Below are 17,741 nucleotides of genomic sequence, written 5' to 3'. Positions count from 1 at the left end.
ACTTGGTCTCGAGATGAAAGGGAGGCCTTTTTCTGCAAATGCGATGGCGTTTATCTCTATTCAGAACAATCGTTTATGCCCGATCGATCACGATTTTTTTTTCTGTCCTATAAGATATTTTAGGGAAAGATGCCTTTTAAAAAAAATAAATGACAAACACGCATTTTTTTGAGAAGTCGCACAGAATCTAGTAGGAATGTTGTGAACTTCGTAATGGCGTACGGCGCCATTGAAGAAGTGTCATTTCTAGCACATGATATTCACTGCTAGATCAGATAGAAGATATACAGGATTTATTTATATAATTAATTAAAACAATAATGAATGAGAATTTAAAATTCCCATATTTATAAATGTTTACGAAGTTAAACTTTAGTAATTCGTTCTATTTAGTCGAAGTCCCGAGGTGTCAACGGCTTCGTCTTCGGTACAACCTCTCCAATCGTCGGCATATTTTCTGGTTATTTCTCTCTGCTAGACGTTCATACATAAAAGATTGATCGTCCATAACCAAAGGAATATAGTCGATGTCAAAATTTCAACCGGCCATATTGTGTATTCTATTTATTTAGCGTAAAAATCTATTCAATTTATTTTTTCTTACGATAACCTTTACGAGTTCTCTATTGACCATTGACACCTATGACGTTTCAGTACCACGTGACCCCTATCTAATTAGTGGAGATTTTTACTCCGAGGACCCTATATTATGGGCGTTTTATTGTCTAATTATGGCCGTTTTCAACATTCTTTCATAATTAAATGATAATTATATGTTTCAAGAATGTAATAGCATTTCATTTTTAAGAAATTTAGATACGTGATAAAAACCCTTTAATTATGAGGAAAATGTATTTATAAAAAGCTCAAAAGAAAATGGATTATTTTTACATTTGTGTTTTTTTTTTTTCAGTTGAACATGTTGACATGCCTGAAGATGTTACTGCAGAATCAAGGCCTCTAATTCCTTCTGCAGCTTTAGCAAATATCCAACAGCTAGTCCAGCAAGCAGAGGTAAGATATTTCTGTTTATGCTCTTAAGAGCATCCTCCAAGAGTTCTATAGAATCAAGAGCAGGATCTTTGATAGAGCTTTGATTACATTCTTAAACTGTTAGTTGTAGCTGTACCAAGGCAGTTTAGCAAAATCCAAAATACTGTAGATCACCAAATTTTTGCGACACCTTATTTTCGCAAAATATATATTGGGTATTTATAAGTGAGTCAAAATTTTCACAAATTCTCGGTATTGTTGTTATAAATCTATATTAATAAAAATATACCCAAGAATGAAATTTTCATGAGCACACCATCTCGCATAATAGCTGAAAATTATAGTAAAGGTGATTTACAGTACTCATGACCTTGACCTTGCTCTTTGAACTGGGTTTAAAAGACTATAACCTTGGCCATGAGCTGCCATATGCTATATTTCAATTCATTTTGTGGATCTTTTGATTTAACAACAGCTCCACCCCCCAGTAAATGAAGTTTGGGGTTTGGGGAGGGGTATATTGGAATGATAAAGAATGATAAATTCTTTTCTGGACATAATTTTGAAACCAAAAAAATTTAGAGGCTCATACTCAAGTTTATACAAAGGTAGCTCTCCAGACTTGTCGAAATCCGTCGGTCCTGTCGGCAAGACCACTAAAAAATTGTCTGGACTGATAACTTTTAAGAAAACGTCGGTCCAAATGACTGTTTGAAAAAATCGAGCGTGACGCAAATTTAAAAAAGGTCGGGATCGGGATGTGCAACTGAAGGTCACAAACACAGACGAGATGGCCGTGTGCGTGGTGTAGTGACGATGGTCAATTTAAATTGTTGCAGGAAAGACATAAAATATGTTATTTATTTATGTCTCTTATCAAAGACTCTCTATCCTAAGAAAAGAAACTTGTGAGATTGAAGGCTGTTGAAAATATTAAAGGGCATTTTGGTGCTGTTATTTATTTTCCTTTCTCGGCATCAAAATAAGGTACATGTATCTGGTCTGACAAAACTTCGTCCGGTCCGACAGAACATTTGACTTTGTCGGACCAAATGTCTGACAGTGATTTCAAAATTTCGACAAGTCTGGCTCTCTGACCACAGGTAAGGGGGATGGGTATTGCCACAAATTTTGTGTCGTGATATATCACAATTTTTTCCCAAAATATCATAATATCAGGATATTTTTACACACAATTTTTTTTTATTTTAAATGAATCTCTGTAATTTTTCTTACCAATATGCTGTAAAAACATAACTTCACTTTTTTTCATTTTTATTTATATAAAATAAAGCATGTTAGGATGCTCTTGGATGCCAGTTTTACTATTTTCCACATTTTTCAAAACTTTTATTTGTAATTTAAAAGTTTGAACAAATAAATGAATAATTTCTGGATTTATAATTATGTACCAAATACTCGTATTGTAGTCTTTGTATCATGATATGTATCACGAAGTAAAAAAAAAAATCATGATATACGGATAAAATCATGCATCCCTAAAAGGTAATTCTATACCCATATCAAGATCCTTTGGATAAGGTTTAGGTCACAGGGTAAAAAAGTTTTTAATCAACTTTGAAAAAGAGAAAAATTAAATCCATATACTTCAGATATAGGTTGCTTGTGACTTGAACATGTTGAAGGTATATCTTGATCGTAACCAAAAAGTTGAACAAGGTCAAGATGACGGGTTTTAAAAGCATAAAGTTCTTGTCTTTGCTATAACTTCATAGCAGAGAAGGATTGGAAGATTATTCTAGGCATTTAATTAACTTTTAAAAATATTTTCATCTCAAATTTAAAGGCAGAAGATTCATCTAGTCAGCATTCCGATTCTGACAATGAGGAGCCCTGTCCAGAAGCCCTGGCTCGCTATCTTGCCATGCGTCGACACACAGTTGGTGTTGGAGATTCACGTCATGAAGTGCCAGAAGATGTCAGAGTCAAACTGGCCAATCATCAGCCTCTAATAGCATCTCCTCAGCCCAATCTTTACTGGCCAATGGGTTTCTTGCCAAACAACCCTCATACACTTCCTACTGTGCCAAATGAAATGCCTAGTGTTGCAGTCGCAGATCAGCAATTTTTACAGATACCTACTTGCTATGGGCCAGGTAACGCTCGATTTTCCCGCAATATTTATCCATCAATTTGCTTTGTTGTTCATTATTAAGTCTTCCGTTCACAACGGAAGACTTATAGTGATTGTATTGTTTCTTTTTATTATTATTATTATTATTATTATTATTCCTCCCAAATTTTGTGAGCGCGATTACTCAGAGATGGTTGGATAGATTTTCACAATTTTTCACATGATAGTAGGCTGATATATGAAGTTTATATAAAATTCCGTTTTTTGAAAAATTCACTTCCGGTCCGAAGTTACGGCCGAATTTCCAATTTTTAAATGGACTTTTGTCCGGAATTTTTCTCGGAAACGGTTTGAGGTAAAGATGTGAAATTTACAGGAGTATTAGATCATGACATTCTCTTTGTTTCGAAGTTGTTTTCGTGTGTTTCCGGTACTTCCTGTCCGAACCGGAAGTGAACTTGTGTTTGGTCAATTTTCAACTTTTTTGTTTTTTAATATTTTTTCAAGATATTATTATGTATAACAGAGGTTATTCTACAAATACTAAATATATAATTTGTTTTGAAATCAGATTCCACATTTTGCAGATTTTCGGTACCCTCATTTTCCCTATTTACCTAGTGTGTAGACAATGGGCAAAGAAAGATAACTCTGACTTGTAAGTGAGAATAGAACTTTCGAGATAAAGGCGGAAATAGTATCGATGACGTTAGAGACATATACACTCTCCATATCAAAATATTTAGACGTTCTATATTCACTCTTCAAAATTTAAGAGGACGTTGGTTACCGCTTCCAGTGCATGTAAAGTTTGAAGTTGCCAGTGTAGTGTAAGTCTGTATTGACAGTTAGTTAATTTACACATGAATATATCTATAAAAAAAAATTAATATATATATGCTAGGTAGCTAATTCAAGTAAATATATTATAAGCACTGAATATACATTTATAGTGATGGACAGGCATGCAGTTTTATCTATTTCGTATATTAAGTTCAGAATACGATAGTTATAAGCCTTCTATAATGCAGACGATTTATTATTCTCTATGATCTGAATGCGAAATTATCCCGATTTCCGAGTTTTACTTTCGATATTAAAAAATATTACATACACTCAAAAAAGGAATTAAGCGATAGAAAATTGTAATACAGTACTGTTTTAAAGCCTTTATAAATAAATTGATATCTGTCACTGAAAAGAAAGAAAATCAATCTATAGATTAGATTTGGTTATTACATATATATTTGATAAAAGGTTAAATTATTTATGACACATGATCTATACTCTATATACCCAAGGAATTATAAAAGATGTGAAAAGGCGACTCTTGGATTTTTGTGAAATACTCAAAGAGTTGAAGAGTGTGTGAAATAATGGTACGCTATATGTTTCTTTTGAAAAAAAAAAAAAAACATGATAAAAAAATTGTACAAGTCTGTTGATATGTGGGATAAGTATATCTGAATGAACACAATTTTATGCAATGATATATAATCATGTACATGCAACTGACGTCCGTACTTTTCCTTGTAATTCATAAAATTATCTAATTCCTTTGAAGCCCCCCCCCCCCCCCCCCCCGTCTTGAATTTGAATTATATATTCGTTTTAGATTTAAATCTGGAACATGTGAATAACATTACCATTTACATGTATACAGAATTTCATATTTTATAATTATGAAATGTTCAATTTACATGTCTGAGAGAGAGAGAGGAGAGATTCCCTCTTAATCCCAATCCAGACCAAAAATTAGTTCTTTATCGGTCACACCCATTCTTTATTAGATGTTTTCTGATTTCATAGTCAGTCATGGTCACATCCTGTATATTTTTCAGCTTAAAAAGTATCACACGAAGTGCACCTGTGTTGACCTGTCAATCAAAATCACTTGACGCTGTATGCACTGCAATTAAGTAGCCTGAGTTCGAAATGATCTTGAAGTATGATCTTTAAGTAAATCTGCTGCAACAAACTTGTGAAAAAAATAGAATAAAATAAAAAATAAAATATCTCGGTATTATGAACTTCGACTGTGGGACGTGGAGACCGGTCCTTTGGATGAGATCGTATAAATCGAGGTCCCTTGTCGCAGAAGATGCTGGCAAAAAAAAAGATTCCCCACTGCTCAATTGCGATAAATGCCAAAGTATAGGACAAAAATTTACAGTCTCCACCGGCGAGTGGTGGCGTCTCCATGTGAGTGAAAAATTCTGGAGAGGGACGTTAAACAACATACGTATAATCAATCAATCGATTGCTGAAGAATTTCTGTAATTGAATAATCTGTCTTATAGGTCTGCTGTCAAATCTTGATATTATAACTTTACAAAACTCAGATACTTTAGGTTAATGTGATACTAACTTAATTCATTATATTTTTTTTATAACACCATACACAATTATGCCAAAACATACACACAGTGAAGTTTATGATAGTACGGTGTTCGTCTGTTTGTTTGTCTTAGAAATGATTGCAAACAATTTTTTTTTAATTGCTAATGATATATTACGTATATCTCTTATAGGTGCCAAATGCATTATACAAGATTGATAATGAAAATCAAAGTACCTTAAGTACTGAAAGGACTTTTTTTCCAGTTATTTTTAGGTCACCTGAGTCACTCAGGTGACCTATTGCTATCCGTTTTTGTCCGTCGGCGTGCGTCGTGCGACGTGCGTCGTGCGATGTGCGTTAACATTTGAACATTTTTAGCTTCTTCTCTGAAACCGCTCAACCAATTTCAACTAAATTTGGCATATAGCATCTATGGGTGAAGGGGAACAAAAATTGTGAATTTCATGGTCCCTGCCCCCCTGGGGCCTGAGGGGTGGGGCTAAAACCACCAAAATTAATGCAATCTTTAAAAATCTTCTTCTTTACTCCTGGACATCAAGCAGTCAAACTGTTGGCATCATTGTGATAAGCATTGAGTCCTCTACCAAAATTGTGAAATTCATGGCCCCAGGGTCAGGGGTTCTGGTGTTAGGGTGGGGCTATATAGATCATATAGTGAAAGTGCATTATTTCTTTGAAAATCTTCTTCTCTGCTCCTGGGTATTAAATAAACTAACTACGTATATAGTTATGATGAGTAAGAGTGACTCTTCCAAAATTGTGAAATTCATGTCCCCAGGGGCAGGGGTTCTGGTGTTAGGGCGGGGCTCTATTGATTATATAACTTGCAAATGCATTAGTTCTTTGAAAATCTTCTTCTCTGCTCCTGGGTATTAAATAAACTAACTAAGTATATAGTTATAATGAGTAAGAGTGCCTCTTTCAAAATTGTGAAATTCATGTCCCCAGGGGCAGGGGTTCTGGTGTTAGAGCGGGGCTCTATTGATTATATAGTGAAAATGCATTAATTCATTGAAAATCTTCTTCTCTGCTCCTGGGTATTAAATAAACTTACTAAGTACATAGTTAGGATGAGCAAGAGTGCCTCTTCCAAAATTGTGAAATTCATGGCCCCTGGGTCAGGGGTTCTGGTGTTAGGGCGGGGCTCTATTGATTATATAGTGAAAATGCATTAATCCTTTGAAAATCTTCTTCTCTGCTCCTGGGTATTAAATTCAGTAACTAAGTACATAGTTATGATGAGCAAGAGTGCCTCTTTCAAAATTGTGAATTTCATGGCCCCTGGGTTAGGGGTTCTGGTGTTAGGGCGGGGCTCTATTGATTATATAGTGAAAATGCATTAATCCTTTGAAAATCTTCTTCTCTACTCCTGGGTATTATTGAAACACATTAAATACATAGTTATGATAATCAAGGATGCCTCTTTCAAAATTGTGAAATTCGTGGCCCCAGGATCAGGGGTTCTATTGATTATAAAGTGAAAATGTTTTAATTCTTTAAAAATCTTTTTCTCTGCACCTGGGTATTATTTAAGCAAACTAAGTACATTGTTATGATAAGCAAGGATGCCTCTTCCAAAATTGTGAAATTCATGGCCCCGGAGACAGGAGTTCTGGTGCTAGGGTGGGGCTATATAGATCCTATAGTGAAGGTGAATTATTTCTTTGAAAATTGAAAATCTTCTTCTCTGCCCCTGGGTATTGCTTAAACAGGCTAAAGTACATTGTTATGATACACAAGGATGCCTCTTCCAAAATTGTGAATTTTATGACCCCAAATTTAAGGGTTCTGGTGAGGGGGGGGGGGGGGGGGGGGGCTTCTATTGATTATAAAGTGAAAAAGCAAAATTTCTTTGAAAATATTCTTTTCTTCTTCTGGTTAAAAAAGCAAAGAAGCTAAGGGTATAGTTATGATGAGCAAGTGTGCTTCTTCCAGAGTAGTGAATTTCATGACCCCTGGGTCAGATGTGCTGGTGTGAGGGTGGGGCTCTTGATAATATAGTGAAAATGCATTAATTCTATTAAATAATCCTGTTTGCTCCTTAGTGTTAAGCAGATAAACAAAGTGATGATGAGCAAACATATGGTCCCAGGGTCAGAAGCTCTGGTGTTTTCGGGTTGGGGGGGGGGGGGGCTCTATTGATAATATAGTGAATCTGTAGTAAAAATGCATTATTTATTTAAAAATCTTCTCCACACCTGGGCATATCTGAGGCAAACAGAGTAAAAGTTTTTATAAGGAAGGGAATTTTTACCAGATTTTTGAACATCTGGACCATTTGGTCAAGTGTTCTGGTCCTGGCCAGGGCTCTATTAGTTTGTATTCTACTGAGAGGAGTTATTCCCCTTTGCCATTTACTTTTGATAATTTATCACTGTAAATAATGTACTTGAAAGGTAAATAGAGAATTATGCAAAAACTTTTATTGTATAATACAAAAGTACTTTCATAGTTTTAATGATCAGATAGACTTGTAAGTACATGTAGTAGATAAATAAAAATGAGATAAAAATAACTTGTCTTATTAAATATTCATCAAAGACCAAGAGATGCCAATGTAAGAGATTTCAACAAAGGATTAAAATAGTACAGAAGCATTGATAATTTGTTAATATACTGTATAGTGATAGTGATAAATGGGGAACAGATTAGAACCTAATTTATGAACTGTTAATGAATATTAAGACCAATTATTTTGTTGATCATGATCACCCTATTTTTCTTGCTTTTGGGCAACAAAGCTTCACCTTTCAGTTCATTTTATACTCTATGCATCCTTGAAATTGTTTTATCATACTCAGGTGACCGTTAAGGCCCTTGGGCCTCTTGTTTTCTTTCACAGTAAATATGATATGTATGTTTTTTACACAGAAAAAAGCAAATTCTTACAGATTTAGAAGAACGGAAGACTTTTTTGTTGCCATGGCAACAAGAGTCTAGTTGTATTTATAATTTCCTTCCATATAACTTGCATGAATCATAGGTAAATAGGATTATGCAACAATGTGACAGTACAGTTTGATTGGAGCATAGTTAAGTACAATGCAGGTGTAATCCTCAAATTTTGTCCCTTATTGTCTTGAGATATACGGTAAATTCACTTATACCACCAATATATACAGTGAAAACTTTCTAATCCAATACCTTTGCAATCCATTTCACAGTAAATTCTGATCTTTATTTTCATTCCCATTTTACTATTTTCCATGTTCTGTACACTTGGTAATCCGACATCCTGCCTATCCCAACACAAAATTTGTCTCTCAGTGCAAGTCAAATTAGACAGGTTTCACTGTATATACATATATAAATATGTTTGAATCACCATGTTAAAGATTATTAATGAAGAAATATTAAGTGCTCATACTTTACACAAATGTGCTTAGGATCTGAGAGTGTGTTATGGCCTTGAGCCAGGGTTATTTGGACATGCAGGTCAAGTTTGCAACATTCAAAAATGTAAAATTTTTGTCCAGGCCACAGCTTTATATGTTGCACAGATTGTGGAAGCTTTATTTGGAAGATGCTTTATAATGCTTTATGATTATGTAAGTTCATATAGAATAAAAATACATTTCCAGCACTTTGCATTTACAATGTAAAAGAGAATATTATTTTGGCACCAGGTGGAGGAGGAGGTTGGAACAGGAGAGCATCAGATGGGGGTGCTAACATTCATCTGTTTGCACGTCAGATATGCCAGGGAGGAAGTAGTTTACCTGGAAATTCGGGGAGTCAGGAAGCACTTCCTTCTCATAGCCAGGTAGGGCAAAGTTTATCAGTGATAATGTAAAGGCTATTAAGAACTTTAAAAAAATCTCAAAACTTGATCCATGTTACCACTCCTTCTACAGATATCATAACATACTTGTTTATAAGTGGGAATTATTTATGGGATATTATGGGGAAGTTTTGCTTCTGCAAGGGGTTATATTTGTGAAATTGAACTTATGTTGGCTTTAGTGAATGAACTCTTTTGATTTACATGTCAAAAGGTCAAAGATCAAATGGTTTTTCAGCTATCCCCTTCAGTTATCCCCTTCAAATGACTTCCTTATCTTGCAAACTCTTTGCTTGATAATTGTCCAACTAAATATATGCACATATTTGCCCCTGTTGATTTAAATACCTGTAAAGAACAAGGTTCACTTAGGGTCTTTTTTGGCCCTGTGAATTTCTGAAAAACTGAAACTGCTTAGTTTTAGTTGACAATGCATTAAATTTCATTTAGACATTTGGCGATTGCGAATCTACCAAAAATGACGTAATTTTCTAGCTAGTCAATGCATTATGACGTCATGAAATGCGTCATTTTCTTCATATCCTGAACAATTCTACAAAAACTGTAAATTTTTAAAGCTATTTTTCGATACTTAATATAGAGCGCAATCTCTGATCTAAAATATGCAATTATTTACTGACAGAACCGTTTCTGAGGATTACAAAACATGTTTTATTTTTTAGATCAGAGGGTGCGCTCATATTATTTTTCTTCTCTGAAAGTACTTAAATATACCTGTTTTCCTTAAAATTCAAGAACATTGCAATTCCATAAAGCTTGTTTTCCAAGACTTGGTCTTTAAGGAGAAAAATTTTAATAGGAAATGAAAGCACTAAGTCTCTACTTTATCTTGATATTTAAAATGGAACATAAGGTGTTAGTCAATAAATTGGTATATCTACAGGGCCATTTTATGCATAAAGTGAACCTAGCTCTTTGCCTTTCTAGGTTTGTTAGTCTCATGTTAGCAGAAAGATTAAAGGTCGCCAAGTTCAAAATTTTAAAATTCTTTCCAGATAACTTTTTGCTGGAATTGTAGAATGATATTTTCATTAACAAAGATTTTCCTTGACTTAAGGAGATGTATAGTTTTGTGGCAAGGTTCATTTATGAAGGTTAAGGAGGAGTATTCAAAGCAGAAAGTAGAACTCTTGTTAAGACTATCAATATGTAGAAATTACAGAAGCTCATTCCTGCCAAATTTAAGGCTTATAACATGATATTTTTTTTTAGACCCAAGAGGTAAGAAATGTAGTAGCATTCCTGTCTGGGCTATACCGGTAATTTTGATTTGCCAAAATTGTAAAAGCTTATACTTGATGTCATTTGGACAAAGTCAAGGTCATTAAGACAAAAGATGTAAAATTGTTATGGGGCAATAAATTTGTAATTAAGGAAAATAAGTTGTTGCAAGCCACGGGTTTTGTATCCATTCTATTTCCATAAATGGGGTTTGTGGAAATAGAAGTAAGGAACACAACACCTGTGGTTTGCGACGATAAAAGAGATATGGAGTCAGTTGAAACAGAACTAAAACAAATTTATTTTTACATTTAAACATTGCCATTTAAAAATAATCATTGAAACTTTATTTCAATTAATGTTTAATATCTTAATTTCTATAGGGGTTAGTAATAGGCTATTTTATGCTTTAAATTGTTGAACTACTGATAAAGAAGACTTGATATTTTTGATTTGACTTGATGAATTTCTTGCAGTCCCAGTTGTCCTCTGCTGGTTTACCTTTAACTGTGGAGGAGAACGAGGATGGAGGGTCTGACCAAGAGCCTGATCCTGAAGCAGTTCAAAGGTCAGACGGCATCATAGGCTTCTTGTCTTATATAAGATTGTTCCAGATAGAGAAAATTGACTGTCTAATACTTGTACTCACCTAAATGTACTCCCTTATAAAGTAATATGAGAAAGAAAGATATAGCTTCAGTTTCATTTCATTACAACAATGTCAGAAGTGTCTGAATTTCTAGACCTTTTTACTAGAAACAAAAACAGGGCTTTTTGGTTCTTTGACATGAAAGTTAATTAGATTTTACACCCAATTATTTTAAATATTAATTATTATTTAAATGTTCTGAAGTATTGACTTATAGCTATGCTGTTGAGTTAAAAAAAAATATTTTTTGTCAAATGTGCCATAAAGTTTGCCATACCCTTTTTCACATTGATGGCACACTTAAACAAAACACAAGAAAAAAGATCTAAAACATCATTTTAATTCTTTTCGATAAAACATCTACTGTTACAAGGTTTTTAGGATATACAAGATGCTTTCACTTGCATGGACTGCTCTAGTGAACACAACTGGCCAAACCAGTTTTCTGCTTTATATAGATTTTAATCGCGGAAGATTTGGAATCAGCTATGGAAACCATTTCATACTAAAACTTGAAACAAGAAATACTAAAGTGAAAAATAATCATTATAAGTATGGAGCTTATCATTACCAAACTTGACACATGAAGAACCTTTATGAAGCAGAACACTGTCTCAGAGACACTGTGGAATCAATATAAAGAATGGGTGTCAATGTTCATAGGCAACCAAAATTAACTGGTTTGTGGGGATCTTATTTTAATGTTGGTGTTGTACATTTGAATTATGTTCTCTGACAGAAGCAGTGTTATTTTTGTAGAGTGGACTTTCTTTACTTGCTACTGAACTGAGATATTGTAATTACAGGTACTTGGCGAGTAGAGGTAGAAGTAAGAGACACACTTTGGCAATGTCCAACCCCATACATGAGATTCCTGAAGAACTACAGAAAAAATTGTCCCTTCAGCCAATACGAACACCAAGAAGAGGCAGTGCACTGGGAACTATGTCACTTCCAGAGAGAGTTGCATCAAGTTAGTGTCAGTTTTTAGGTCCTTTGAGTCACTCAGTGAAGTGGGAACTAATCAAAACTAGATCCCCTTTACCTTTGGATTGATTCATATATTTTATTATTGATCATTATGTGTGAAAATTATTTATAATTTTTGGTCACCTAAGTCACTTAGGAGACCTATTGCTTTCTGTTTTCTTTCATCGTCAGTTGTATAGTTTTTAACATTTTCAGCTCTTGAATGGCTGAACCAATTTTAACCAATTTAGGTAATATGCAATATTAATTTTAATGCAATATTAATTTTTAGCCTTATGAAGACCATATTTATGGGGTGTCCCCTCTAGATCCGTGCATGTCTTCTTCTATCAGCTTATTTTGCTTTGATATATAATCATCAAATTGCTATTCTGTGGATCCTTCACAGTGTTGTAGTATACTCAGATGACCTTTAAGGCCTTTTGGCATCATGTTCATTAGATTATGGACATTTCATTGACTCTCCATCAATTACATGGAAATCAGAATGTTACTTTTCTTAAAAAATTGATCATGTTATATTTTCCATTAAAAAAACAAATAAAATTCAAATGAAAAAAAAAAAACAGTGGTGAAGTAAATGAATGCTGGTATCCAGGGCTCAATATTAACTTTTTCCCTACTTGTCCATTCAGACAGGTGACCAAGACATTTACTTGTCCGAAATTCAACTTCACTTGTCCAAAAAAATTTTCAATAAAGATTTAATACTGTCAACTTGAAAACTAAAATAAAGTCCATTACTTGTGCGATTCGTGATATCATTGATAAATACAACAAACACATAAAACAAAATTTTATTTAGACTTTCTGTTCTGACAACATGAATGTTCACAAGTGAAACTGTCAACATCAAACAGAATCCAAACTTCGTAAGTTTCATGCCTTTGCAGTAGCATGCAATTAGTGGACTTCGATCCAGATCGAGTGTGAACTCAATTTACATAGCGATCCGTATTGGGATCAAAGTTCAGTTTTTATGTACTACTTCTGTCTTAGAGATTTTGAAAAAAAAAAAATGTATATTAATTGAAGATCAAATAGAGCAGAGTGAAGACAACAGTACTTGAATGAAGAATGCATCCCCTTCCCCTTAGTCCAAAAAGAATGTGAAATGAATATAAATTTTGTCACATTTGGTAGAGATTGGTCCCTAAACACATATAATGTGTAGTATCATGAAATAGAAATGTCTACATGTACCTCTTTTTTCTTTTAGCTCCAAATTCTTTTGCAAATTCTTTACATCTGCCAAATGAGAGGTTTTCTCCAGTACGACGAGCTAGTGATGGACTGGCCAATTTACCTAAATATCAATCACATCTAGAAAAAATTTACAACCAGACCATACAACAGTCGAGTTCTCGACACAATAGTCATTCTAGTCTCAAACAGCTACAGCAAGAATGTCAGGAACTCCAGGTAACGCAGGGGTTTATAATGTCAAATAAGCTTAATTGTACAAGATAGAACAGATGATATTGAATCAAAAGACTGGTTATACATGTATTTTGATTTGCTAATTATCAGAAACTTAAAAGGGTTTTATTTTCCACACTCCTAAAGTTCTTTAAACTTAAATATTCTTGTTACATGAAAGTTTTACATTGGAATGTAAAGAAAAACATCTTTAAAAATCTGATAAATCCTGAACAAGTCATGATTATTCATTTTTATGCCCTGCCATGAATATGGACAGGGTAATTACTGTAATGTCCGTCTTCTGTCCTGTCCTTCAGTCCTTCCATCTGTCCAAGCATCACACTTTGTGTTTGGCTCAGTTCAAGATATGTTGATACTTATTTCTTAGATATATTCAATTATTTAATTTGTTCTGACCTTGACCTCCTGATCAACCTTGGTCTCACAATTCCCAATCAGTTTTAAAGGTAACAATTCAAGATATTTTTATCAAAACTCATACACCGGCCGATACATATTGGTAGAAACTATTCAACTGTGTCGTAATTTTCTTTCATGACCTTGCCCCTTATATTCCTCAATTTGAATTTATATTAATAATGTCTGTAAAAAAATATTGAACAAATTTAGAGACAGGGCCATTTTTGTTGCTTAACATACCCAGTTCTTTGTAATTCATCTGTTACTTGTGAGCAGTTAAAAATTTCTTTACACCTGAGTATGTATTGGACAAACATTTTACATTGTGATATTAAAAAGAAAAGTCCTTTATAGGGCTGCCATGAATCAGAAAATTTTCGAATCAATTTGGTTCAAACAAAAATGTCGATTTTCGAATAATTTTGATCTTATTATAAGAAATAGAACCTTTTTTATTTTTGCATAAAATTTGCAATGTTTTATAATTCAAAATAAATAATAAGACACACTTTTATTAGATTTCTTAAGATAATATGGAATGTAAAGCCAAGAAAACAAAGGAAATACCTAATGTTCTAATTACAAAGTGTGAACCAAAAATCAAATGTCTGAAACTCAAATTATTAAAATAATGGTCATTAGTTTTAAAAGAGAAAACATGCATACAAATCTTTCAAACAAAACTTCCATGATTGCTTATGCTAAACATAAAAGTATTGGTGATTTGCTTACAAAAGCTACTGTAGATTCCTAAATATACGCGAGGAATAAATAATCGCGTAATTACGCGAGAAGCACCACTCGCGAAATAAAATTACACGCTTTTATTTTGATGGTGCTTTAATGTAGGTTAAATCTCTAGATAAATCACCCATTCGCGAATTATTTTTCTCGCGATTTGACGCCCTTGGGCCATTTCGCGATATTAAGTTCTCCCGTAAAATAAGGATTCTACAGTATTTTGCCACAATAGAAATTACAGTTGGATCGATCCCTGATTTTTGATTCACCAATACGATATCAAACCGCCGAAACACATTGCTGTCGTAACAATACAGTCAATGATTAATTTCACATTCAAAACTATGTCAATATTAAAAAGAAATACGAAATTCAGGTCCTCTAAATTCAGAATTGTGTGGCAGATAAGTGTGGCCTAAATGCACTAATCTTCTGTGCCATCTTAGTGTAGAAAATGGAAGTAGTCCCCTAGTTAGAATAATCTAACTGTGTCTCGGGACAACTGGGTCCGTAGGACATTTATCATTTTAACGATAGACCATTCTATCTAGTAGTCCCCCGCCGACTTCTTCGCGACCATTTTCGTGTTTTTGTTTACATTAACATCATTTGCCGTCATTTCTTCCAATTAACCAATCAGAATGCACCTAACAACAGCGGATGTTAGTTTGAAAAAATCAAACCTGAATCGAATCAAAGTCTGGGAAAAACGTACCGAATCGAACCGAAAGATTTTGATTCGTGGTTAACTGATATTTCAGTTAATCGTGGCAGCCCTAGTCCTTTACCAAAATTATAAAATTCATGTATTGTACAAAGGACTTTTATTCCCAGGTGAGGCTAAGATGGTCATCTATTGAAAATCTCTAGGTAATCACCAAAGCCTATGAGCATGTGTTTTCAAAAATAATAATTTACAGTAGGTTTAGACAACATATTTCTTAACTGTTAAATCAGGCTTTTAACTTCTGTCCCATCATTTTATTTCTATATTACAGAAACAATGTCAACGAGATCCTGGCAAAGGGGTAGAACTTCAGCAGCAGCACACATTTCACCGGTTACAACACTCACTTCAGGTAAACAGCAAATACTTCAACACCAACACTCACTGCTTGTAAATGGCACACATTTCACCACCACTCAAACAAATCATATTTCATGTGTTCATGTACAACATTCAGTAAAACAGCACACATTTTACCACCTTCACCACTCAAACAGCACCCATTTCACCACTCAAACAGCACCCATTTCACCACTCAAACAGCACCCATTTCACCACTCAAACAGCACCCATTTCACCACTCAAACAGCACCCATTTCACCACCTACAACACTCAAATAAACAGCACACATTTCACCACCTTCAACACTCACAGCAGACATTTCACCACCTACAACACTCATAAAAACAGCACACATTTCACCACCTCAACACTCAAACAGCACACATTTCACCAACTACAACAATCAAACAGCATGCATTTCACCACCTATAACACTTGAAAATCACACATTTCACCACCTAAACACTCAAATAAACAGCACATGTTTCACAACCTACATCACTCAAACAGCAATTTTCTCATCAACATATACAGTACAATTCGTTTATTATCATAGTTTATTTGTCAGGCCAAAACTTTATAATAAGCGACTTTTATAATAACCATAGTCGGCTGAAATTCATGTCGGACGGCTGACGATATGACGTTTGTGTAAATTATTGGATGTATTATACATCTTACGTTACATATAATTTCGATTTTTTAGGTTTATTTGAAATACAAGTCAACTGACATATCATTTCACAATATTTACTTACTGTTTCAACTTTTTATTATAAATAAATTCACTTAAATAAAGCTTAATACGCTTCAAACTTAATCTTCTAGATCCCTTGGCATCCATCTTGTTTATTTTGATCTACTTTCATTTTCAATTTATGGTCAATTCAAATTACCAATGTTTCGTTTCGTTTCGTTTTTTTTTTTTTTTTTTTTTTTTTTTTTTTTTTTTTTTTGGGGTCACATATTAAATAAATTAACACAGCAACAAAGCATGCATTCAAATTGTTTCTTTTATTCATCCAAAGTAGACATAAAAAAATTACCTATTTACACTTAATGTCGCCGTATAATTAAAATTAATTGATACACTGATGAGCATATGCATTCAAAGCCGCTTGGACAGACTGGTGAAAGAGTTAATTTCACTTAATTATTCCTTAATTAATCGGGTAGTTTTGTAAGCGTAATTAACTATGAACATTGATCCAGACACCAAGCGTAAGAAAGCTTGGGTTAATATTGACACTAAATTTAGTTTCAACACATTTGGTAAAACGTATTTATTACGAACGTACAATTCAGGATTAACATAGGAAGAAAATAAGTTATGAAAAAAAAGAGTTTATGTTATCCTGTCATGTACTTCATGAAATAAACAGACTCCCTGTCAATCGCTCAGGTAAGTGCACTGAAGTGTGACTAATCTCCCCAGTCTTTCACTATCGGCAAATTTCAAAGTGAAAATCAAGCCATTGTGTATAGACAAGCGACAGTGCATGAACCACAGGTGTAGATAGGTGTTATCTTATGTTTTGTTGATTGCCCCAAGAGTGAAAAGGTGTGAAAAAAATATTACAGACGGAAATTTTCTATTATAGTAAGCGAAGTGTATACTTTTACCTATGATAATAAGAGACGAAATTTATAATGAATTATTAAGAAATGGTTTTGTGTTTCAGATATCTATGATAAAAAAAGAAGTATGATATAAAACCGGTATGATAAAAAACGAATTGTACTGTATTACCACTACTTCTCTCAACAGCATAAATCACCCATAATGCTTGCTTCAAGTAAACAGCACATAAAATCACATCAGGCTTCAGGGCCACCAACTTTATAAAAATCTCAGCTCAAATCTTAACCTCAAATCTTAGATTTCTGCCTCAGCTGAGATTTTCCTATAACACCGTGCCACCAACATTTCTGAGTTCGACTTATGTAAGCTGAGATTTGAGAAAAATCTTAGACTT

At 33.9% G+C, this 17,741-nt stretch overlaps 1 protein-coding gene across 1 annotated transcript in view; it reads left to right on the top strand.

The window, feature by feature from the left end:
* LOC133192053 (serine/threonine-protein kinase SIK3-like) overlaps positions 1 to 17,741 on the top strand; it is a 45,810-nt gene that overhangs the window by 15,591 nt on the left and 12,478 nt on the right. The window contains exons 9-15 of the mRNA XM_061327893.1: positions 914 to 1,014; positions 2,801 to 3,110; positions 9,077 to 9,213; positions 10,950 to 11,041; positions 11,929 to 12,095; positions 13,332 to 13,534; positions 15,694 to 15,774. Coding sequence (XP_061183877.1) covers positions 914 to 1,014; positions 2,801 to 3,110; positions 9,077 to 9,213; positions 10,950 to 11,041; positions 11,929 to 12,095; positions 13,332 to 13,534; positions 15,694 to 15,774 — 1,091 coding nt within the window. The remainder of the gene's footprint in view (positions 1 to 913; positions 1,015 to 2,800; positions 3,111 to 9,076; positions 9,214 to 10,949; positions 11,042 to 11,928; positions 12,096 to 13,331; positions 13,535 to 15,693; positions 15,775 to 17,741) is intronic.

This window comes from Saccostrea echinata, unplaced genomic scaffold (assembly GCF_033153115.1).
Source record: "Saccostrea echinata isolate AGI-Se365-2 ecotype Australia unplaced genomic scaffold, CSIRO_AGI_Sech_v1 ptg000025l, whole genome shotgun sequence".
NCBI lineage: Eukaryota > Metazoa > Mollusca > Bivalvia > Ostreida > Ostreidae > Saccostrea > Saccostrea echinata.
Note: the sequence above shows the minus strand (reverse complement) of the source record. Positions and strands in the feature narration are given on the sequence as shown.